Source organism: Ptychodera flava, chromosome 8 (assembly GCF_041260155.1).
Source record: "Ptychodera flava strain L36383 chromosome 8, AS_Pfla_20210202, whole genome shotgun sequence".
NCBI classification, from domain to species: Eukaryota; Metazoa; Hemichordata; class Enteropneusta; family Ptychoderidae; genus Ptychodera; species Ptychodera flava.
In genome coordinates this window covers 29,022,347-29,046,584 of record NC_091935.1, presented here as the reverse complement: position 1 = coordinate 29,046,584, position 24,238 = coordinate 29,022,347, and the positions used below count along the sequence as shown (strand labels likewise).

Genomic DNA, 24,238 nt, shown 5'->3' with positions numbered 1-24,238 from the left:
TGAAGGCAGAGTGTGCATATTTTTGTCCTTCTAGAAATTCATACTTTTTTCAGTTTCAAGTAATATGAATGTCTTATTCTGAAAAGCAATACATCTGAAATTTGCAAATGTCATCAAATATCTCTCCACGAGTATTTCCAATTTTTGACAGACTAAATCAACTGAGATCTTACAATAACCGTCTGCTGTGTTTGTACATTTAACTGAAGTATATAAGAGAGCCATTTTCTCATTCAACAATACTTTTCACATAGCAAAAACTGAATTACCCTTCTTGCTGTTGTGTCTTCTTTGCAACGGAAGCTTTGCGGATGGTAGATCGTCTGCTGCCTTTCTTGAAGTAAATTTTGCTGTTATGTTCAGTTCTGAGTTGCTGCACACGTTTTTTACAGAGTCCACACTTCGCTCTGTGCTGCAGTTGGTTTGTACGGAAGTTGGTTATAAGGTGTTGTTTGCACTCTGTGACGTTTCTCACCTTTGCATTTTTAGACGCCTCTTTCTTGTTAATACCTAAAAGAAAGTCTGTCATGTGAGATCAGTCTTCATCTCAGTCACTATTGAAAATGACATAATCATATATTTGTGAGTGGAGATTGAGGGAATCGGCATGTGTCAAAGTTCGTGGGGTCATAGGTTCAGGTCAAAAGTTATATTTCCGAAACAGGTCAGGTCGGGTAACCACAAAAGCTAAATTAAACAAAACAAGTCATCGTTGATGACACAGTCCCCACTTGTTAATGGGTACTTTGATTACATGTCCTAAGAGGATAGAGTCCTCTTCATTAATTGAGACATGCCCAAGTTTTGGCTAAGGACACGAAAAAATTGTAACAAAATGGCTGCCATGCAGCCATATTGGATCATATCAAGAAACAAATTGACATACATATGTATGACATAGTTTAATGTCCTTGTACCAACTTTGAATAAAATCGGTTAAGATATGCCTTAGAGTATTATGGCCCTCGACAGGAAAAAATCGTAATAAAATGGCCGCAAGGCAGCCATATTGGATCGTATCACATAACAAATTGACATGCATATGTATGACATTAGTCAATCTCCTTGTACCAACTTTGAATAAAATCCGTTGAAACATGTCTGAGTTATGCCTCTGCATATGAAAAAATCGTAATAAAATGGCCACACAGCAGCCATATTGGATTGTATCACAAAACAAATTGACATGCATATCTATGACATTGGTCAATGTCCTTGTACCAACTTTGAATAAAATCGGTTAAAACATGTCTGAGTTATGGCACTGTATATGAAAATATTGTAATAAAATGGCCGCCTGGCGGCCATATTGGATCGTATCACAAAACAAATTGACATGCATATCTATGACATTGGTCAATGTCCTTGTACCAACTTTGAATAAAATCGGTTGCAACATGTCTGAGATCTGGCTCTGTACATGAAAAAATCGTAATAAAATGGCCGCCTGGCGGCCATATTGGATCGTATCACAAAACAAAATGATGTGCATATCTATGACATTGGTCAATGTCCTTGTACCAACTTTGAATAAAATCGGTTGCAACATGTCTGAGATCTGGCTCTGTACATGAAAAAATCGTAATAAAATGGCCGCCTGGCGGCCATATTGGATCGTATCACAAAACAAATGACGTGCATATCTATGACATTGGTCAATGTCCTTGTACCACCTTGGAATAAAATCGGTTGAAACATGTCTGAGTATGGCTCTGTACATGAAAAAATCGTAATAAAATGGCCGCCTGGCGGCCATATTGGATCGTATCACAAAACAAAATGATGTGCATATCTATGACATTGGTCAATGTCATTGTACCAACTTTGAATAAAATCGGTTGAAACATGTCTGAGTTATGGCTCTGTACATGAAAAAATCGTAATAAAATGGCCGCCTGGCGGCCATATTGGATCGTATCACAAAACAAATCGACGTGCATCTGTATGACATATGAAGTAATCCTTGTACCAAGTTTGAATGAAATCACTTCTTGCATCTCTGAGATATCTGCGTGAACGGACGGACGCACGGACGGACGCACACACGCACGCACGCACGCACGCACGGACGCACACACGCACGGACATGACCAAACCTATAAGTCCCCCCGGACGGTGTCCGTGGGGACTAACAATGACAAGGTCATTAAGGGGTATACTTTATTTTGCAAACAATGAAATACAAATCACTCTCGGTGACTACAATTCTGCAGTTAAATCCCTGTATTTTTACTGACAGCATATATTTATTCTCTTGAATATGGTACCTGCTTGGATAGAAGTCAACTGCCCTGTTTTCCTTAAATGCTGAGGCAGCTGTGAAATTTTCTACGCCATGTCTAATCTAGTATCCTGCCAGTTCATTTGCAGCTCTGATAACCCCTAGGGCCCATGTGAACTGGCTAGATTTTTAATAGACTGTACTATTATGTGAGTAAAACAGAATGTGGAATCTGACTGATTTTGAAATTACACTCTAACCCGTTCATAGAATTCCTAAGAACAAAACTGTTGTTACAGTTGCCTTACCTTGTATAGCTTGATCTACATATTTTTGTAGTGCAGTATCGATGGCTGACACAGTGCTAGTGGTAGCACCGTCATGGCTGATGCTAAACTCTCTGACGATATTCTCAAGGTCATCTACTACTGAAAGTAGACCATACTCAAGACACTGGAGTTGAGCCTTGATGAGAAGAAGAGACACCCTGTCTGCCAGAAGATGATGGCAGTTGAGACAGGCTCCTTTCAAGATCTGCAAGGGTGAAAGGTCAAAAATTACATCAGCATGAAGAACACAAGATGAACCACTGTAAAGGTTCAAGACAAAAGAATATTCAAAGGATATCTACAGCTCCTTTGATTTTTTAAAACAAGGTATCTAGATCATTGTTACAGGAAATAGCGATCCCAATTTTCTCTTGTACATGGCATGGAACAATGTTTTTTTTGATGTTGAAGAGACTTTTTTGCTCTTATACCCTTACCAAAACAAGAACAGAGAACTCTAAGATTAATTCACAGCACTTGCTTTCCAACTACTTTAAAACAGCGTTTGCTTGATTGTGTGATTTACATTGGCCACTGATGTTTTGGCTACTTTTTAATATTTTTGCATCACACTTTACTGATATTGCTTACATTCCAATGATTGCAAAGCACATTTGGTGGTCTGTGATCAGGAAGATCTGCTTTTTGTAATTCACCTTGTCCAAAGTCTCTGTTGCTATTCATTAATTTATAGTTAAGTTACCCATCAACATTTTCCAAAACTGTTAACCAGTTAAGAGTTCAGGAAAACTGTTGGCTATGGAAATTTTGAAAGAGCTCTCTACAAACTCCATTATTCTAGAACGCATTGAGAAGATGGCAATGTCATCTGCGACTGAGATGAGTGATGATAGCTGAGGAACTTCTTGATTTTTTGGCAATAAAATTGAATGAAGTGTGTTACAAAGCACATAGTAAACGGCCATATTTGTGTAACAGCAATGCTGCACGCGTTGGTTTTCCCTAGGGCCTGAGAGTTGCCCTAAACAGTGTTTCCCCTGAAACGGACAGTTTTGGGAAGATTTTCAGGCCCTTCGGCAACAAACTTAGGCTGTTACCCTCATGACCATCAGTATGTGTATAGCATTCAGACCATTGAGTTCACTATTTGTTGCTTGAATTTTAAGTCATTGGCTACCAAGCTGAGAATATATGCAGCACGACCAAACAGGCTGATGGATCCAAACACCATCACTGATATGGCAACCCTGATATTAAAGGTATACAGTCACCTGTAATCTAAATATGCCCATATATGGTCAAAGGGGCATTCCTTGGTATTCAAAATGTCCATATGAGGGCACTGTTTTCAAAAAGCGACCACCCGTTTAAAATCTGTGATTGGTTAGGTTTTCTCTTTCCATGGTAACTGTGGCAAAATTGGAACAGGTGACAGTATACCTTAAATCAATGTCATGTTATTTAACCCTTTTCCTGCCAGACAGTATCACTTCCCCATCAGCCAAGTCAGTAAAAAGCGGTATTGAGCCAAAACATGACATATTTTCACCCCTTGGCTTGGTATGTTAAAGCATCTTTGTACAAAAAAATCAAGTTTATAGAATTTATGTTTTCAACAGCCTTCAAATGTACAGTATTATGTTAAAATCACCATATGGAATATGTTGTGTTTCCATTATTTAACCATCTTGACCTAGTGGTGAAATATTGACTTGGCAGGAAAAGGGATATACTTATATAAAGCAAACACAATAAGACTCTTTAGTAGTGATATTACAGGAAAGTTGTAAGACACCTATACAACATCAAACTTATTGTCAAACCCTTCAACATTGCATTGCTTGCAGGATAACTTCAGGGTACTCAGATATCTATCGTACATTTCTCTGAAAGAATGAAAGACTGACAATGGTTTTAACTCATCAAAGTTTGGGGATAGAATCAGATTTGGTATATATATTGGCTCTATGGACATTTACAAATGAGTAACAGCATCAGAAGTACATAATAACTCAAAAATTTGTTCGGTAGAAAATATGTACATGCGTGGAACTGTACCTGTACAAGTAGCCTGAAAAATAATGGGTTGTAGACAGGCAAAGGCAGAGAGATGTGACCAAAGTGACCAGGACAGTGAAGAAAGTTTAATGAACATGTACTGCAAACATCATCACGATCTGCTGGACCTGAAAGTCAACAGAAGTCAAGAAAATTTTACATCAGTGATTTCGTGTTTTTGTGATACTTGTAAATGCAAAAGTGCGTCTTTGAAAGTTGAAAAGTTGCTTATCAAAACAACAAAAGCTTTTAAATCTGAAGAAGTGATGAAACTTTGGATCTTTGTCAATGATACATATCACAGGTGAATTTGGCAATGACCCACAACTCTAACAATGACCTTGTAATGAGAACCTAGGATAGACAAGTCATCGTTGATGACACAGTCCCCGCTTATCCATGTTGTTATAATCTTTTGTGTCTAGGTAGCTGTGGTCTAGGTCGCTGTGGAATGACATTGATGCAACGGTTGCATCAGGCCTGTGACTTGCATAATAAAGTTATCTGAGGAATGTTCAATAAATGACTCATTTCTGCCGGTAATGACCACTGAAGGAACTTTTGATTACATCACACATAACGATGCCCTCACTGCCTCTAGTGTCATGATGGCACATACTATACACATGGTTTGGTGGAATTTTCGAAATGGTATGGGATCGGGTATGTTGTTGTAATCAGCCATTTCGGATCATATAATGAAACAAATTAATGTGCACAAGAATGCAGCCATAGTATTTTATCTTTGTATCACGTTTGAACAAAATCAGTCCATCGAGGGACAGTGACCTATGTTTATGTTTCAAAGACATAAAAAAATCACACCAAAATTGAAATCAAATGGCTGTCTATTGACCATATGGATCATAGCACAAAATTAGTAGACATGCATATGTATGCCATAGTACTTTATCTTTGTACCAAGTCTCAACAACATTGGTTAAGGAATATTTGCATATGATTAAGCCTCAAAGACATGAAAAAATCCAAAAATGACCATCGGGCAGCAATATTGGAAAAAAATGACAATCTGGCAGCCATATTGGAACATGTCACGAAGTACATTGACATGTATGCCATAGTGCTTGATCTTTGTGCCAAGTTTGGACAAAATGGGTGTAATGACCTTTGAATTACGCTTCAAAGACATGCAAAATTCCAACAAAATGGCAGTTCTGCAGCCATATTGGATCCTATCGCAAGGTTAATTGATACATGCATATGCATGCCATAGTACGTGCTTTGCCTTTGTGCCAAGTTTGAACAAAATCGGTTCAAGGATGTTTGAGTTATTGTTCAAAGACATGAAAAAATCGCAAAAAAATGGCCGTCTGTCAGCCATATTGGATCATATCACGAAATAAATTTGTGTTCATATGAGGGGCATAAGGTTTTGCTTTTGTGCCAAATTTGAACAGAATCGGTTCAAGGATGTCTGAGTTATGGTCCAAAGACATGAAAAATCGCAACAAAATGGCCGCCTCACGCCCATATTGGATCATATCGCAATATTATTCAACATGCGTTTGTAGGCCATAGTGTTATGCCTTTGTGCCAAGTTTGAACAGAATCGGTTCAAGGATGTTTGAGTTATGGTTCAAAGACATGAAAAATCACAAACAAAATGGCCGCCTTGCGGCCAAATTGGATTGTATCGCAAACTAATTTGACATGCACATGTAGGCCATAGTGTTATGCCTTTGTGCCAAATTTGAACAGAATCTGTTCAAGGATGTCTGAGTTATGGTCCAAAGACATGAAAAATCGCAACAAAATGTCCGCCTCACGCCCATATTGGATTGTATTGCAATATAATTTGACATGCATATGTAAGCCATAGTGTTATGCCTTTGTGCCAAGTTTGAACAGAATCGGTTCAAGGATGTTTGAGTTATGGTTCAAAGACACGAAAAATCGCAAACAAAATGACCGCCTCGCGGCCATATTGGATCGCATCGCAAACTAATTTGACATGCACATGTAGACCATAGTGTTATGCCTTTGTGCCAAGTTTGAACAGAATCTGTTCAAGGATGTCTGAGTTATGGTCCAAAGACATGAAAAATCGCAACAAAATGGCCGCCTCACGCCCATATTGGATCGTATCGCAAAATTATTTGACATGGATATGAAAGCGATAGTGTTATGCCTTTGTGCCAAGTTTGAACAGAATCTGCTCAAGGATGTCTGAGTTATGGTCCAAAGACGTGAAAAATCGCAACAAAATGGCCGCCTCGCGGCCAAATTCGATCGTATCACAAAATAAATCGACGTGCATCTGTAGGTCATAGTGCTATGCCTTTGTGCAAGTTTGAACAAATTGGTTTCAGCAGTGTCTGAGAAACTGTTGATGACGGACGGACGGACCGGACGGACGGACGGACGGACGGACGGACGCACAGACGGGACCCAATCTATAACTCCCTCCCCGGACTTCGTCCACGGGGACTAAAGAATAGCTTTTGGGTAAATACCTTCATCGTTGTCTACTGAATCTTAAATTTTTTCAGATTTTTTAAAGTATATATTGCCATTTCTATAAGGAAATGACAACACTGGAATGACAAAACTAGGAAGGGCAAAAGAGGAAACAGTAACTTCAAAATATATTTTTGTGTAACTTCCAACATAACGAGATATTTGAATTGTCAAATGCTAACCTAATGCTGAATCATAAAGTCCTCCACAGGACGGATGCTGCAAGTTATCAAATGTCGCCTGGTTTGTTATTTCTTTCACACTAAGACGTTTGATCTCTTCCGTGGACAGGTTGGTAAATCGGATACCACAAAGACGCTTTGAGGGAATAGACTTTATCATGTTGAATGGAATCAGTTTCCACAGCAATCTGAAATAAAAAATATAGTTCTTTATCTCTGTTTCCATGGTAATATGTAAACCATTATTTTTGTTACTATTGCTCTTGACATTATGTGTTGATTAGTGTATAATCAAATACATATTTGTTTAGACCTTTGAGGGAATAGACTTTATCATGTTGAATGGAATCAGTTTCCACAGCAATCTGAAATAAAAAAATATAGTTCTTTATCTCTGTTTCCATGGTAATATGGAAGTGTAAACCATTATTTTTGTTACTATTGATCTTAACATTGTATGTTGATTAGTGTATAATCAAATATATATTTATTTGTTTAGACGTATTTGTGATGAGTGTTGCTGTAGACAGTTGTTGTTGTTGTTAAAATTTTACTAACTGCTGACAGATCAATTAGCTAAATTAAATTCAAATGGAAATGTCAGACAATAATTGTTTCAACTCTACTGAAAAATAAGAGAATATGAATCCTGGATACCAGACCCAAACACTGAAATTGTGATATTATTTGTCTTAACTATTTGAGTATCATAATACTTTTACAGTAACTTTCTCACCAGGCCATGCCTTCCTATATTCCTCTTTGTATGTTTGGAGTGTTGGTGTATGTAGCCTAGCAAGGAATTGTTGAACACACCAAACATACACTTTAATACTTTTCAGGAAGCAAAGCTGACTTCATAAAAGGAAATGTACACTGTGGTGAAACTAGGAAACAGAATGTCACATTTTGCAGAATAATAGTTTCCTTAAAGTGTGATAGCGATTAAAGCCTCCATTTACAGACAGTAAAACCTGTCTTAACAGACACCTCTTCAGGTAACCTTACTTTTGAAGACAAACTTGTTTATATTGAAAGCAATGTATGTATAGAAAGGACTCCTCTCTGTTCAAACCATGAATGCACCATGGAGGTAGAAGCGCTGCTACCTTCATGGATGCACCAGAGTCTAGAGAGACCTAGGGCATAAATGAGCTGTGTGTATAGATCATCTGGCAGATGCATTTTTTTTCTGGCATTTAATATTTTATTAATAAATTTGCACATATGAAATTTACGATAAATATACTGTAATTCTGTCATCACGGTCTACTTACATACAAATACCTAACTGCACTGAAATCCTAAATGATGTTCAGAATCTATGCCGAATTTGCATTGTTATGGTACTGTATGCAATTCATAATACTTGTCTTCCCCATCCTAGCTGCAGTACAGTAGCTCGAGGTTTTGCCTGTGTATTTGAGTTGGTCTGGTTTTGCCTTCCGACCCAAATACCCTGGCAAAACCACAGGCACCACCGTAGTTGATAGCGCTTAAGTAGAAAGGGCCCCTTAAAGCGCTATTAACTATGGTGGTACCTGTGGGCAAAACCTTGAGCTACTGTGTACTGCAGCTCTATCCCCATCCCTGGACAGTGTACAAAAGAAAGGGGCCAACTTCAGTGTCAGCCATACAGCAGTGTTATGGTATTTATGAAAGTGTACTATGCTGACAGAAATATTACATTTGCCAATGTGCAATTTATAACTTCACGACATAAACAATTTGAATTTACTGTAAACTTTTATTTAGACTAATTATGCCTTATGAGCCTTTGGATGGATCACAGTACCTCTTATTCGGGCTGTGGGTGGATGCAGACTTCATGTTGAATGTAGGGTCTAAAGCAGGGCTAATCCACTTTATTCACCTTGCACCACAGTCACCTGTGGTCTATTCCACTCTGCGTCTATGCGCCCCATAGACCGTGTGTACATATGCCTGAGAAGAAGACTGTGCTTGCACCTCCATGGCACACGGTTCAATACTGTTTCGTAGTGATTTAAAAGAGTGTGCCCTGTTATCATGCATCAGTAACGCCTGAAATGGTACCTGGAGGCTGCAGTTTATGTGTGTTTCCCTTCCTACCTCCTCCCCAGATCGCAGGACAGTTGGGAAGAGACGCAATACATTTTTCATAATTTGTACATATTAAAGCACTGTAAAGTACCATAACGAAATGCAAACTATGATTGAAGATAGAACATTGCATCCGTGCACTCAAATTCGACAGCGACGAGTCCGTGACCAATGTATACATTCACACGTGCTACTCACCCAGCCCGGAAATCGCCATATTTCCTCTCTTGTGGACGAAGGTGAAGGACTATTCCAGATAGGGGATAGTTTAGGAAGTATGAATTAAACACATGTAACTAATCTTGTGTCTGGTAGCAATGTTCAACTAATAGATTCTTAATATGTATTTTTGCATCAATAATAATAGCCCTGAAACTTTACTTTACTTGAACACAGTATTTACCTAACCCGTTTCAACAAGCTTTATTTTGTGAGCCTCCCTCTTGAAGTCAAATTGGTACAGTCCGAGCTCAACAACGAGAATACCGACTTCTACGAGACTTGGAGTTGACGATGTCGATATGCGGCGAATGGTCATCAGCTGTTGTTGAACACCAAGTAGAAGTCGCTAGTCAGAACACTCGTCGCAACTAGATCAAATATCGTAGCTAAAACAAATTCAACACTCACAAGGAGGGTCTACAGTACAAGAAAACTAAACCACCTTTGCGTAAGTTATAGTTTTTGAACTTCGCTGTAGCACGCAGCGCTGTCCTGCTTTGTCTGGCAGCGTGCGACCGTTTGATTTTGACATCTGTCCGGTTGATTCGCAGTCACATCATGAAGTTGGAAATTTGAGGCTCAATGGCTTCTCTCCACTCTATCCACCGACTGCCAAGGCGCTCATTTGAACCTCTTAATTTTTTTTATTTAAAATCCTAAAAGAACATGGATTTTCAGGCGAGTCCATATGCGCGCATCGGGTACGCTACGCGCGCCATGGCATGCTAACGAATGTATCCTCCCTTACGTCAGTTACAAACTTCGTTTCACTTTGGATTTCTTCTGAAATTGAAGATGCTAGTCAATGGCGTTAAACCAGAGATACCCATCACACGTGTTGTCCAATTGGACAATTTTTGAAGGGTAACGATTCTCACCGATACTGATTTCCAAGATGCCTCCGTCAGTGTTACCTTGTACTGTTCAGTAAACACCTTGAACCGATGGCAGATGTGTTCAAGGTCATAGTTGATAAAGACTCACTTTCCATATCTTCCCTCAGGTATATTAATTTACATCAATATACCCTTTTGTTGACATTTCTATATTCTCTCATATTTAACCATGTAATTTCCTACCCAATTATGGATATGAGTCAATGTTAAATTGAAACGTAATTGCTTGGATTTGAAATTGAAATGATGTTCCTTTCAGCTTGGCACAAACACGGAAAGATTAAAGGGAGAGATGGGGCATGAGGTAATATGCCTTACTGAGTTGAATGTTATAAAAAAAAGGTGTGCAGTCAGTGTAAATGGTAAAGCTATGCAAAATTGATTTAAGGCTCTCTAAAATAATTGGATAGTAACAGTGTATACTATATAAACACATGTATATGTTGTGGCAATGTACAACAGTTCTTATTTCCCTACATGGCAGAACAATGACAGAACATATTCCATTGCATTGTATTGGATCATAGATGGCTTAAATCATTTTCATGATATCAGTAGCTTTTCTAAATGTATAAATTTAATTCACAAATGTTGAATTATATGAACCTCAAGCACTGTCAAAGAACCGTGGCTTGCTGTGAGCATGGATGTAAAAAATATTTTTTACATCCATGCTGTGAGTGATATACCAGTGACTGAGTGGTGTAGTAATGTCATGTTTTGGTTTCAATTGACGGTCTTTATGATTTGCATATGAATTATGCTGCATGTATCCAGAGTTTCAGCTGTTGCTATGGAGTACTAATGTGACAGACATAACAGTACAGCTAATCTCATTAGCCATATTCAGTGTAAATGGTAAAGCTATGCAAAATTGATTTAGGGCTCTGGTTTGCCAATTTACATGAAATCAGTCTGTCAGTGTCATTTATAGGCCAGGGGTTTGATCCCCAGAATCAAGTTTGTTCTAGTCTGTAAGAGGATTATGGAGTGTCATAGCCTTTTGTTTTCAATTGAAATTGTAATTCAGTATGAAAATTTCCTTGCAAGACAATCTGACGCTAACACAGGCCTTTAAAACCAGTGAGGGGGAAGCACAAGCTTAGACAATAGAGGGGGGACAATACAAGTCACTGATTGTCATACAGTCCTTGTGTTGCAATCAGCTGGTTGCAATCAGAGTGGTGTTCTGCCCAGAAATATGAAGGGTTTACCAAAGTTTTTGCATAGATGAACAGAATCCATGCATAATTTGCATATTCTTTTGTTGTGAAAATGTATTGTTTTTGTATGGTATTAACATATGAATAGATTGAAAAAGATGGGGAGTATCCCATCCCTCAAAATCCCCATGTGGAGACACTTTAAAATATAAACAACATGAATTTTGTGTGAGAAAAAGTAGTAAAAGAAGTCGCAATAGAGAATCAGTTGCAATGCGTTGCTATTTGAGATCTAAACATGTAAATTAAAAGAATATCCCAGAGGAACCGTCCTGTTGAAGTGTTATCAATCATCATTGTTTCTTGATAGGTAGTTCATCTGTGCACTGTTACAGAGGGACCGTGATTGATGTAATCTGAGGTGAAATTTTTGCTATTGGCTCTTTTACAGGATTACCTTCAACAGTAATATCGACAGAGTGTATTCTCAATACTTACAGCAAATAAAGGAAGATAACAAAGCAGTATACATGAATATCTAATTATGACAGCGACACCACCACCAAATCCAGCGTCCATCCCTTGCAAATGGGATAAGTGTAACGCCATGGTAAGCTGCAGCAGTGACTTAGCTGAACATATCACGACTGCCCATGTCGAGTGCCAGTCTGGCGAGACGTACATTTGCTTATGGGAAGGCTGCAAAGTGTACAACACGCCTCCAAGAGCCAGACTTGGCTGGCCAAACACATGCTTTTCCACAGCGGTGGTAAGCCTTTCAAATGTGTGATCGGTGGTTGCAATGCTAGCTTTGGGTCGTGGAATGGTCTAGCAAGACACGTACCAACTCATTTCAATGATAGCAATGGCCAGAAAACTACTAGGAGTAAGGAAGACAGTCCTGGGAAAATTCTAAAAAAGAAGAGGACGAGATTTAAGAGGAGGGTATCACTAGGTAAGGGTTGATGGACATCATTTATGACACACAGAAAGTCTGTATGTGGTTACTGTGAAAAAACACTATGAACCTATTACAGCTGATTCCAGGTGATTATTTTTGGCAGAAACATACTTCTCTAAAGAAACAAAATTTGTACATGTGTTATGATAATATATGTGATGATACCAAACCCTGAGATGTAACAGTGTCTGAGTCAAGTCAATAGAATATTCAATGTATGATTGATTATGCAAATTATTTTCAGAAGGGAATTTTTAACGGCTTGAGACCATTAACCTTTACCATTAGTTACCTTGTTATCACACAATGTGGGTCAGTATGCACATCGGCAATCTAGGTCAGTGTGCACTTTCCTATTAATAAAGTTACAAACAGCAAAAGCACCAAGGTAATTGGATGTTTCAGATTAACTGTCTCTTTTGACCTTTTGAATAGCATTCTATGTGATTTATAGTGCGTCTCTGGAGAAAAATTGCTAATGTGTAATCACCACAGTACGGAGAGTAATTTAAAAGAGCACTTGAAAAGAATAGAAACTCTCTTGTTAAGCCAACACTCTGGGTGTTTTCTCTGTGTTACCTCAATAAATGATGATACAGTAGCTGTGCTACTCATTTGTGTAAAGATCACTTCAAAGTCTGAGACAATCAGTAAGCAGGATGTATGAAAACCAATCACCCCAATGAAAGACTCTGCTCACCTTTTTGTGATGTGATGTTTAGTAGACTGGTATATGAAAATACTCACCAAGGAAGATGTGCCGTTATTATACCAAAGTAATGTAAGAACATAAACCAAAGTATTGCACATTAAAACCAATCACTCGATCAAATTAATCCTCTTTCTACCAGGCTCCATAGACAAACTACAGAAATAAATACAACTTTGTAGAAAGAGGATACACAGCTGAATGCTGTCGTAGCCAGCTATTGAGTGATGATTTTAAAATAGCATAAAACCTGGGTTTAATTCTTCCAAACCTCACACATGAAATATAAAATCATATACACACAACCATACCATGCTGATTCTATCTTCATAACAAGGCATGTATAGACCTAGTCACATTTCACCATGTAGTTTTGTACCATTAGTTGTGCACCGACATCAAACTGTAGACCATAATAGCATTAATGTCATCAAATCATGTACACAAATTATCTGATAATGTATATAAACTCATGTATATACATAAATACCAATGACATGCTGACATCCTTTCATTCACAGTGAAAACTGATGACTACTTTGATTCAAGAATAGTAGATGTGTTGAAACATAAACTTGTACAACTCAATAAAAAGACCAAACTGGACACAGAAGGTGGAGGCAATAGCATAATATTCCGCAGCTCTGTAAGTACCTTTCTAAGCTCATTCCACAGTCGTCCACAAAGTTATAAAATGTAAAATTTTAGAATTTTATGGTGGATTTGCATTCTCAGTCAGAAGTAAATCTCTATGGAGAGCATTGTGGGATCGATGAGTGAGTTTTGTTTGTAGCTTACAGTTACCATGCATAATTTGCAGGCTAGACTTAGCATTAGACATTGCTGTGGAACAAAATTATTCTTTTCGCATCAACCTTGTATATGCTGCAACTATTTTGGAACAATATTCTACTTTAACCCTTTTCCTGCCAGACAGTAATCTGTATCACTTCCCCATCAGCCAAGTCAGTAAAAGCGGTTTTGAGCCAAAACATGACGTATTTTCACCCACTTGGCTTGGTATGTTATAGCATCTTTTGTCAAAAAAAATCAACTTTACAGTATATGTTTTCAACAGCCTTCAAATGTACAGTATTATGTTTAAATACACCATATGGAATATGTTGTGTTTCATTAATTTTAACCATCTTGACCTGATGGTGAATATGGACTTGGCAGGAAAGGGATAAACAAGTAAGCTATAGGTACATGGTAGCGTAGATGTAGGTTTATAATGCATCTTACCGTACATTCAACAGGGTTTCCCACATGAGGATTTTAAGAACTCTAGGAGAGTATGCAGATTATACATTGTTATTTAAATTAGTCATTTTTCAAAGCTATGGAGAACATTGTTCAGGCATTGAAATCCTTCTGTCCATGGTTTTCCCATATTAGGACTGCCCTTCCTTTTTAAAAAAGATGTGAAAACCAAGCATAAGTGAAAAAAAATGTATTTGTATAAAAAACTGAATACCAGAACAAAACTACTATTCTAGACATTCAAATATCACATGACCAATCTTAGCCATTGGTGATTGCTGATTGGCCACTTGTTACAAGGCCAGTAACTGTAACTTTTGATGTTTTTTATTCACTATTTTGTTTTTATTCATCAATTGCAAGTTCTTGTTTACTCCCCATGGCATGTTGACACACTTACTATTTAACTTGTCAGCACAGCGTCTCTAAGTGTAAGATTAACTGTTATTGTTTACAGTTCAATTCTAGTCCAGACCAGAATACACCTTTCAACAATAACAATGCAGTCTACAAATGTATATGCTGAGTTAACAATTTGAATGCTGTGTATCTCAACTTTCTCTGGGGAGTAGAACAAGAAACTGTAGTTGACAGTCAAAACAAATGTAGTGAAAAAAATCAAAAATTACAGCTACTTGTTAGCTCCCGTAGCCATATGTATATATGGCAATGGAGCTATTCTTATAGGCTAGGGAATGTCTGTATGTATGTATGTCTGTATGTCTGTATGTTGTGTCTGTATGTCTGTATGTCTGTATGTCTGTCCGTCAACATCAAAAACTCCAAAACCGCTGTACATTTCATCTGATATTTGGTGTGTACATGGATGATGGGCTGTAGATGAGATTTTGTTCAAATGAAGTTGTCATTGCCAAAAATATGCAAATTAAGTGAAAAAATGTAAAAACAGTCAAAATTGAAAAAACTCAATAACCACTGAGCAGATTACATGAAAAATTAGCATGTAAGTACTTTGGGCTGACATGAAATGATTGTGCAAATCTTGGGTCAGTATCTTGGACTTGCTATTTTTCATGAATTTTTTTGTAATTTTCTCCCATTTTTGGTCAAAAAATCTTCTTCTCTGAAACCACAAGTCTGATTGATTTGAAACTTGGTATGGAAGTGCATAGGAGTGACCTTTCCCAAATTGGGCAAATCGTGTTGAAATTTGCGTATTTTTAATTTACACGTCCGTAGACTCCCATGTATAAGGCGGATCTCCATAGACTCCCATGTATAAGGCCACGAAAAATAAAAATTTAGTTTCTCATATTGCAAAAAGGATGTAGTGACACAATTTTTAGTCCCCATGGATGAAGTCCAGTGGGCTTATAGATTGGGTCATGTCCGTCTGTTAGTCCATCCGTTCATGCAGATATCTCAGACCACATGACCTTAGTGACCTTTGACCTGAAATATACATATTTGTCCATTACTCAGTAACCACAAGTGGTACACCCTTCATATATGGTATGATGGGACACCTTATGACGCCACATATTGTACCTCATTAATTATGCACATATCTAATTTTGAGCGAGCCAATAGAGCTAGAGGTCTGATTTTTGGTATATAGGGATAACTTAGCAAAACAATTTTTTTGACAAAATGTCACGTGACCTCGGTGACCTTTGACCTCAAATATACATATTTGTCCATAACTCAGTAACCACAAGTGCTACACCCTTCATGTATGGTATGATGGGACACCTTATGACGCCACATATTGTACTCATTTATTATGCACATATCTAATTTTGAGCGAGCCAATAGAGCTAGAGGTCTGATTTTTGGTACATAGGGATAACTTAGCAATACAATTTTTTGACAAAAATGTCGCGTGACCTCGGTGACCTTTGACCTCAAATATACATATTTGTCTATAACTCAGTAACCACAAGTGCTACACCCTTCATGTATGGTATGATGGACACCTTATGACGCCACATATTGTACCTCATTAATTATGTACATATCTAATTTTGAGCGAGCCAATAGAGCTAGAGGTCTGATTTTTGGTATATAGGGATAACTTAGCAATACAATTTTTTGACAAAATGTCAGGTGGCCTCAGTGACCTTTGACCTCAAATATACATATTTGTCCATAACTCAGTAACCACAAGTGCTACACCCTTCATATTTGGTATGATTGGACACCTTATGACACCACATACTGTACCTCAATAATTATGCACATATCTCATTCTGAGCAAGCCAATAGAGCTGGATGTCTGATTTTTGGTATATAGGGATAACTATAGGAGAGAAATTTTTTGACCAAATGTCATGTGACCTCGATGACCTTTTACCTAAAATATATGTTTATGTCAATAAATAAGTAACCACAAGTGCTATGTCCTTTGTATTTAGTAGGATGGGAGACCTTATGACAACACACGCTTTACCTCATTAATTATGTACACATCTAATTCTGGGCAAGCGAATAGAGCTAGAGTCTGATTTTTTGGCATATAGGGATTAATTAGCAATATAATTTTTTTTTCAAAATGTCATGTGACCTCGATGACCTTTGACCTTGATTATACATATATATGCATATCTCAGTAACCACAAGTTCTATACCCTCCAATTTTGATAGGGTATTAGACCTTCAGATGTCACATCTTGTACCTCATTTATAATGCGCATATGTATTCTTGGCTGGCCAATACTGCTAGAGGTCTGATCTTTTTTCCCGATTTAGAACCATAACTTAGACATGCCTCATGTGTTTCAAATTGGGAACAACGACATAGACCTATGTGCCCATAGATCTCAACATATACACTCCAGTGATACTTCTTAATGACCACATTTTCCTGCCCCATCAAGACTAATACTCCTATTACAAGTGGGGACTATGTCATTGGAAATGACTTGTTGAGTTAATGGTTGTATCACAGTATTCGATATATCTAATTCTGTATTTTTTCCATTTTATATTCTGAATACATACATTAAACATATTTCATTGTCTCCGGTACATTACATTTAAGTATTTTCACTTCATGCACTTTATCCCTTTCACACATGTTCAAATATCTGACCAGAGAACAAACACTAAATAGTCCAGGATGGGAGCTACAGTGTCATTGACAGCTATTTGTTTTACTTCTTCTAGGTGATTGGCCGAAGGAAAGAAAGTGATGGAGTTGTGAAACTTCTTTTGCATTGGACTCCAGAAAACTTGTAAGTCAATCAAAATCCTGCGATAATGACAATTGTATCAACAAGACAACCTAGATAAAACAGCTTCTTTTCAACAAAGTTTTTCACATTGACTCAATGTCATTGACAGATGTTGGCTTAAATAGCTGAATACATAAATGATAGGTATAAATAAGATATTGCATGAAATTTTCATTATTTGTGGTTCTGTGTAGTTTTACCTTGCACAGTATTATTTGCAGTTCAGCATTTTGAGATTTGCTTCATTCATCTGATAGTCTTCCAGATGTATGGGTAGCTGAGAGCCAGGCCAGTAGTATGCATACTAGAACCATGCACCTGTCACGACTGCCAAGTGAATCCATGAGCCAGTTGGATCCCGGCAAATCTCACCGTGTCAGAAACCATCGGAAGAATAGACGAAAGTAGGGGAGTTATTGAAAAATGGTGTGTCTTGTGGTATATCCACTTAAAGTTTACAGGTCTGATCATTTACTACTCTGGGACTACGTAGTAATTAGGGTTAGGGATAAAGCTTTCTTGTTATGTTTGCTGGGCAAGAGGCTTCTTTTGTTGTTAAAACCTTGAAGGAGAGAGTTATTATACCGCAAACCAGAACAGGGTCGACATATTGGTGTCATGGTACTGGTCATCGATGCCAGGAAAAGCTGGTAAAATTTGTTGTTACCGGCTGATGTCGTTACTTATGAAATGGTAGAATAGACTTTGCTGGCCTTGTTCACTGGTGAGGGAAGAACTCAAGTGCCGTATTCGCTTTCATTTTGGAAGTTTGTCATAACCCTTTCACCAGCATGGTTTGGCCCAGCCACCATTGTTATCAATGGTGATTGTGGACCAGTTTACAGGGGAATGGGGGTGATCAGGTTAAAGAAGATGACTCTAAAAACCTACCTGCAATGAGTGTTTGCCAGGAGTAATATTTATACATGTAGCATATACTATATAGACATATACATATATCACAGACATATCCAGTAAATACACTGTGTTCTTTCCAGTCAAGGTCAGCAAGCAGTGCATGCTGAAACAAAACTTCCTTTCAGTAGATTTATGAACTTTTAAATATTGTAAGTGTACAGTTGTTTTACCAATGAGTTCAAAATCACATTTTTCTTTAAAACTTGTAATTAACGTTTTTGCACACCCTGGGTAATACCATGCAGTTATGGAAATGAGAGTACCTCATACATATGCCCATACCGGTGCACGGAAATGCTGGAAATGCCGTATGTGTGTATCATCACATGATTATTATAACTACAAGTATGTTTGTTAACAAAAGTAGAATTGTAATCTTTTTGCTTTATAAACAGAGATATGCAAGTTGATACTGTATGCAAACACTGCAGTGACAAGTGCTTGAGAATTGATTGTAGAGGCAAAACTTGATGACCCTGCTGTATATAATGTCTATGCTGGTAACACAACAATCATTATAGCCTTGCATGGTGACTTTCAATTGGAAATCTACCAACTCTATACCAGCAGTTCAGTGCTTCAATACGTACGGCAGGAATCTCTCACAGGCTGATCAAAACACTCTGACATATCCACGTTGTATAATTAATTTTGCAAAAGTAGATTTCAAAGTAAAAGATTCATGCTCTCAAAAGTAACCAGAAGTCACACACTTGCATTTACAAATCAATTTTGAAACATGCAGATGTTCATATTGTTTGTAAAATACTGCCGACTTGTGAATGTAGATTTTTCATGTGAGAACATTTTATAATTTATATTTTTCTCATCTTACTTGTAACAAATTAGAATAAGATAATCAAGGACATTGATTTTTCATTGCAACTAATGTGCTATCTTATAACTGTGATAAGTTAAATAATTTAGGTTCCACAAATACCATGAAAATATTCTGCTTAGTAAACCATCATTTAATTTATAAAACATTCTTATGTCAACTTCATGAATTAATTACTGACAGAACATAATGTTTATTTCACTTCAGATCTCAAACCCAAAGAAAGCATTTTATTGCCAGTTTTTGATTCCTGATGGAGTTAACTTTCTGGTGTAACCAGTCATGGCAATGTCCCTATCTTCCAATTCTTTACAATCTATTGTCATCCAAATTTGTGGCAATGCTCAGTAGTTTATCCTTCTCTTAACCCTATCACTGCAATGGTTTGGCCCAAACATATTGTTACCAATGGTGAATGTTGACCTGTTTACAGGGAATTGAGGTGAACAGCCTAATATCTGCTTCACCAAACTTTTATTTCTTTTTTGTGAAATGTATGCATTGTTTCTAGTTGAATTATCAGAATTTGAATGTTATGTTGCAATATAGAGTACAAGTAGATAAAGTAGAACAGGTGTCAGAACTGAACAAATTAGGCCAAAGTAATTAAATTCTAAATTTCCCACTCTAAATGGGAAAAGGTACGCGTCAAAGCAGCTGAAAAACACACACAAGAAAATTATCACAATGTAATTTGATTGCAGCAAATGAAAAATTGTAACAAAATTTTGGTTCAGAAAAGCTAAGCGGTCATGTCCTAAAATTTCCTATACAGATACACTGTGTGTGTTTTTCATGAAAACTTTAAAAACCTAAGCGGGTGGACGCAAAACAAAGATTTAATTACTTGGCCTTACAAGTCTATGCCTGTTTTTGTTTGTGAATAATTGGGGTTCACAATGCAGTCATGTATAATGCATGAATGTCAAAGATGATTTTTGTTCAATGTGTCTTAAGAATCTGGGGTTGTTTTGTAATGATCTCCATTAGTTCATGTATCTTCAGTCAGGAAATTTACCCAATTCAAATGCTCTTTTCAGTGTAAGAGTAAATGAAAGCACCATATTGGATGCAAAAGTTGCACATCAATTGAATAATGTGTAAAATTAAAATCATTTTTCCTGCACTATTCCGGGAACGGTCAACTGATAGCTGTTTTCCACTGTTGTAGAAATTTTTACTTGATTAGCTTGAGCATTAGCTATCGCAATATTGTCATTATACAGGTTCCAATCAAATTAAAGTTGACAGATGGTTGACCCAAAATATGCAAATGTTCATCCCCTCGATACACGGATACTTTGACCCAATCTTATTGTTTTCAGTGATGAAGTGGGACTTTAGTACTACAAAAATTTAATAGTCTGGGTTAGAGATCAAATTGCTGGCACCAGTAGCTGAATCTGTAGTGTTCAACTTCATTGTCAAATTCAAATACCACCAACTCAGGGTATTCATAGAACACTATTTTCAACTCTGTTGTTTCACTGCCATTGCAGAGGGGGGGGTTTAGCCCCACTTCTATCAAATACAAGGTGTTAGGTATTCTTAAGTTAAAAAAGCTATCAATTTACATGTAGATACACACAAACCATGAAATTGTAGTGATGTACAGTATTTTAGTTTCAGAAATCACTATTGGCATTTTTACTTCATGTAGCATTTCATTTGGTGGTATATTGCAACAGTAATAGATGTAGCATTTCATTTAGTAGTATATTGCAACAGTAAAAGATGTAGCATTTCATTTAGTAGTACTTGTATATTGCAACAGTAATACATGTAGCATTTCATTTAGTAGTATATTGCAACAGTAATACATGTAGCATTTCATTTAGTTGTATATTGCAACAGCAATACATGTAGCATTTCATCTGAAGATATCTGGAATTGGACGGTCTAATACAACACTGCATGCAATATTTTTACAGATGTGTTTTGACATGATCTTGTATGAAAATATTCTGTGATATTTCTTATCCCTGAGATAGTTTCTCTTGCTCTCCCCTTTGCCAACTGTTAAAAAAAATCATCAAAGACATGGTGAAATGAAAGTAAAGCCCACAGCAAACCTCGTTGCATCATATGCCTTTAAAACAAGACCCAATATTACAGAGATGTAATATTGTGCTGATAGTGATATGAAACATAAAACCATAGTTTCTTTGAAGTACTTATTTGAACGGTATTTTGTCCTCATGGATGTAAATATTTCTAGATTTATGTGAAGATCCAAATTTTATGAAAAAAATAAAGTATTTCTTTTTGTCAATTCCTGCCACTTTGTCGTGTTATTTTTCTTTAGTTCGCACAACATCTCCACAGTTTTTCAACTAGCGATGGTACGGTTGTCCATGAAATGTCAATTGGGTCAACCTGAAATTCCAATGGACCACGGTACAAACAAAACCACATTGAGAAATGTAGATAGAACTAATAGTGGCGCGGCATAACCAAAATGTTCATAACAATTGTGCATTTGTGATAAAAGCATGAAATTTGGTATGAATGTAGATTATCATAATATAAATCAATTTGGATACCGAGCCACCACAGATTGAGCCTCGTTCTGGTGTGGCGGCCATTTTTAAATATGGCGACCATCAGTCACTATAAAATCCCTAGTTGTTGCTCTACAGATGATTCTGGGGGAATAGTGGACGTATTTCCATCATAAATGCCCATTAAGATTACTATTTGCATATTTTTATTGTTTTAAAATCAATTTGGATACCAAACCCTTAAGCATAGAGCCTCGTTCTGGTGTGGCGGCCATTTTTAAACATAGCGATCATCAATTACTGTAAAATCCCATAGGTGCTGTTCTACAGATGATTCTGTGGTGAATAGTTGATGTATTACCATCATGAATGCATATTAAGATTACTATTTGCATTGTTTATTGTTTGATTATTTCATTTTCTAAGAAAAGCGAGTTCTCTTTATAAAATTATTGACAATATGGCTGCCACATTAAGCCAAAGTGCAAGATTCGAAATTGCCAAACTTAATGTTTTTTAACGATGAACAACTGTTAGCTGTCCTGTGTAAGTAAACTATCAGAAGATACTGTTCAGAGTTTTTTATTTTATTCTTATTTGTAATCGTTAATGTACCAGTTTTAACCTTTTTAGGGTTGTAGCTGGTATGTGTGCATCACACGTAAGGCACACTCACCAGGTTTTGCAAACTATTCGCCTGGATCGGCCCATGGCGGTGGTGGGAAGGGTATGAAGTGTTTGAGTGTAAGAACAGCGTGTCCCATGTTCTGCCAATGGATGGGGTGTTCTTGAGTAAAAACGTTGAATATGTGCAATATTTTGACATTCTAATTATCGTTTCTAAACTTTATAATTAGCCATTGACGAGTTTTGCAGGGCGTTCTTGCTCATAAGGCCTAACATGGAAAACTGTGCGGGGAATTTAACCCAATCTCTCACTCTTGTTCATATACATTCATACCTAGGTCTACATAAAAAAAAATCATAATAATTTTTTGTATAACAAATCTTTAAGTTTGAACGCTGAAAGCAATAACATTTTTGGGGAAAATCTCTTATATGTCCCCATAATTGTCAATGTTAGAGATTTATCATGTAAACTACAATAAGTACATCATGAGTGGATAACACGATCATATTGTATTATTTTTGGCTATGTATATTATGTTTTATACAGTGCTTTTCATAATTCATTTAACATAAAACTGATCTTGTGTAATTTGCTATAAATTTCATGATTTACAAATCAGTTTAAGAGTTATTTCAATGTCACGTAAATGGTCTATTGCACAAATATAGATTCATGCCCATCATATTTTGAACATCGTGTATTTTGGTCCGAATCTTGATAGTACACTATTTTTTATTCAAATGCAAAAACATGGTACCATAGTCATTAAATTGTATTACTCAACTTTCTTTCGTTGTAACAAACATAAAAGGTAGGGAAAGCAAAGCTCAAACACAATCCTGCACTTTTGTCAGTGATGCTCGTGCTTGGCACTCCCCGGACCTGTGCTTGCTTTTGCATGGCTAGTCAACCGGCGAGTATTTTATTCCTTTCCATGGTGTTTCCAGAGGCTGAAACAACAAGTTTAAACGACAATCCTAGACAACTGCCAATCATATTTCGGTTATCCACTTGACATGTACACCCAAGACCTAAGCAAAGTAGTGTTGGTTGGTCAATTATCTGATCAAATGTGATGTATTCCTTCTTAGGCAAATAGTGACACTCCAGTCAAGATCGAAACATAAACCTCAGAGATTTCACGTAGTTCAGTATTCACAATAAATAAATTGTACATTCAGCGACATAGTACAATTAAAGCAAAGTTATTCCAAAATTTTGAACGTTTTCAACATGTCAACCAAGCTAAATTTGAGCTGCTTTATAATGTGTAGAAGCAATAATTAGATCAATTACGTTTCGGATACATGCTTTTAAACTATAGAACATCCTTTCAAACTTGAGTTAATTCTTAAAGATAATAAGCGATAATTAGATCTGCTCAACATCGTATATATCCGTGAAATATTTTACTGAAGAATGCCCAGCTAAACCCGAGATAACTTATAAAATTTAGAAATGATAATTAAATCGACTAAATATCGGACATATCTAGTGAAAAGTACTTAAGAAAATTCTGCTTATTTATGAAGTTTAGAAACTATCATTAGAGCAGCTAAGTATTATGTATATCCATAGTTTTGTTAATGAAGAAATCCAAGCTATCTGACATATATACAGAAACTTTTGCA

At 36.9% G+C, this 24,238-nt stretch overlaps 2 protein-coding genes across 2 annotated transcripts in view; one reads left to right on the top strand and one right to left on the bottom strand.

The window, feature by feature from the left end:
- LOC139138970 (DNA-directed RNA polymerase I subunit RPA1-like) overlaps positions 1–9,789 on the bottom strand; it is a 66,144-nt gene extending 56,355 nt beyond the window's left edge. Inside the window, exons 1-5 of the mRNA XM_070707624.1 lie at positions 9,510–9,789; positions 7,230–7,417; positions 4,570–4,697; positions 2,530–2,755; positions 270–510 (exon numbers count right to left, since the gene is read on the bottom strand). Of these exons, the coding sequence (XP_070563725.1) occupies positions 270–510; positions 2,530–2,755; positions 4,570–4,697; positions 7,230–7,389 (755 nt within the window). The 5' untranslated portion in view covers positions 7,390–7,417; positions 9,510–9,789. The remainder of the gene's footprint in view (positions 1–269; positions 511–2,529; positions 2,756–4,569; positions 4,698–7,229; positions 7,418–9,509) is intronic.
- Positions 9,790–9,792: 3 nt separating this feature from the next.
- LOC139138972 (zinc finger protein AEBP2-like) lies at positions 9,793–21,747 on the top strand. The gene is made up of 5 exons (XM_070707628.1): positions 9,793–9,981; positions 12,044–12,547; positions 13,784–13,908; positions 17,652–17,719; positions 17,977–21,747. The coding sequence occupies exons 2-5, from the start codon at positions 12,283–12,285 to the stop codon at positions 18,125–18,127; spliced, it is 609 nt and encodes a 202-aa protein (XP_070563729.1). The 5' UTR covers positions 9,793–9,981; positions 12,044–12,282; the 3' UTR covers positions 18,128–21,747.
- The last annotated feature ends 2,491 nt before the right edge of the window (positions 21,748–24,238 follow it).

What these genes read in the sequence shown, in the direction of transcription:
- LOC139138972 (XM_070707628.1), top strand. Translation starts at nt 12,283, where the DNA reads ATGGGAAGGCTGCAAAGTGTACAACACGCCTCCAAGAGCCAGACTTGG. An exon ending in TAAGAGGAGGGTATCACTAG is followed by an intron (nt 12,548 to 13,783) that starts GTAAGGGTTGAT and finishes TTTCATTCACAG; the next exon opens with TGAAAACTGATGACTACTTT. An exon ending in GCATAATATTCCGCAGCTCT is followed by an intron (nt 13,909 to 17,651) that starts GTAAGTACCTTT and finishes TACTTCTTCTAG; the next exon opens with GTGATTGGCCGAAGGAAAGA.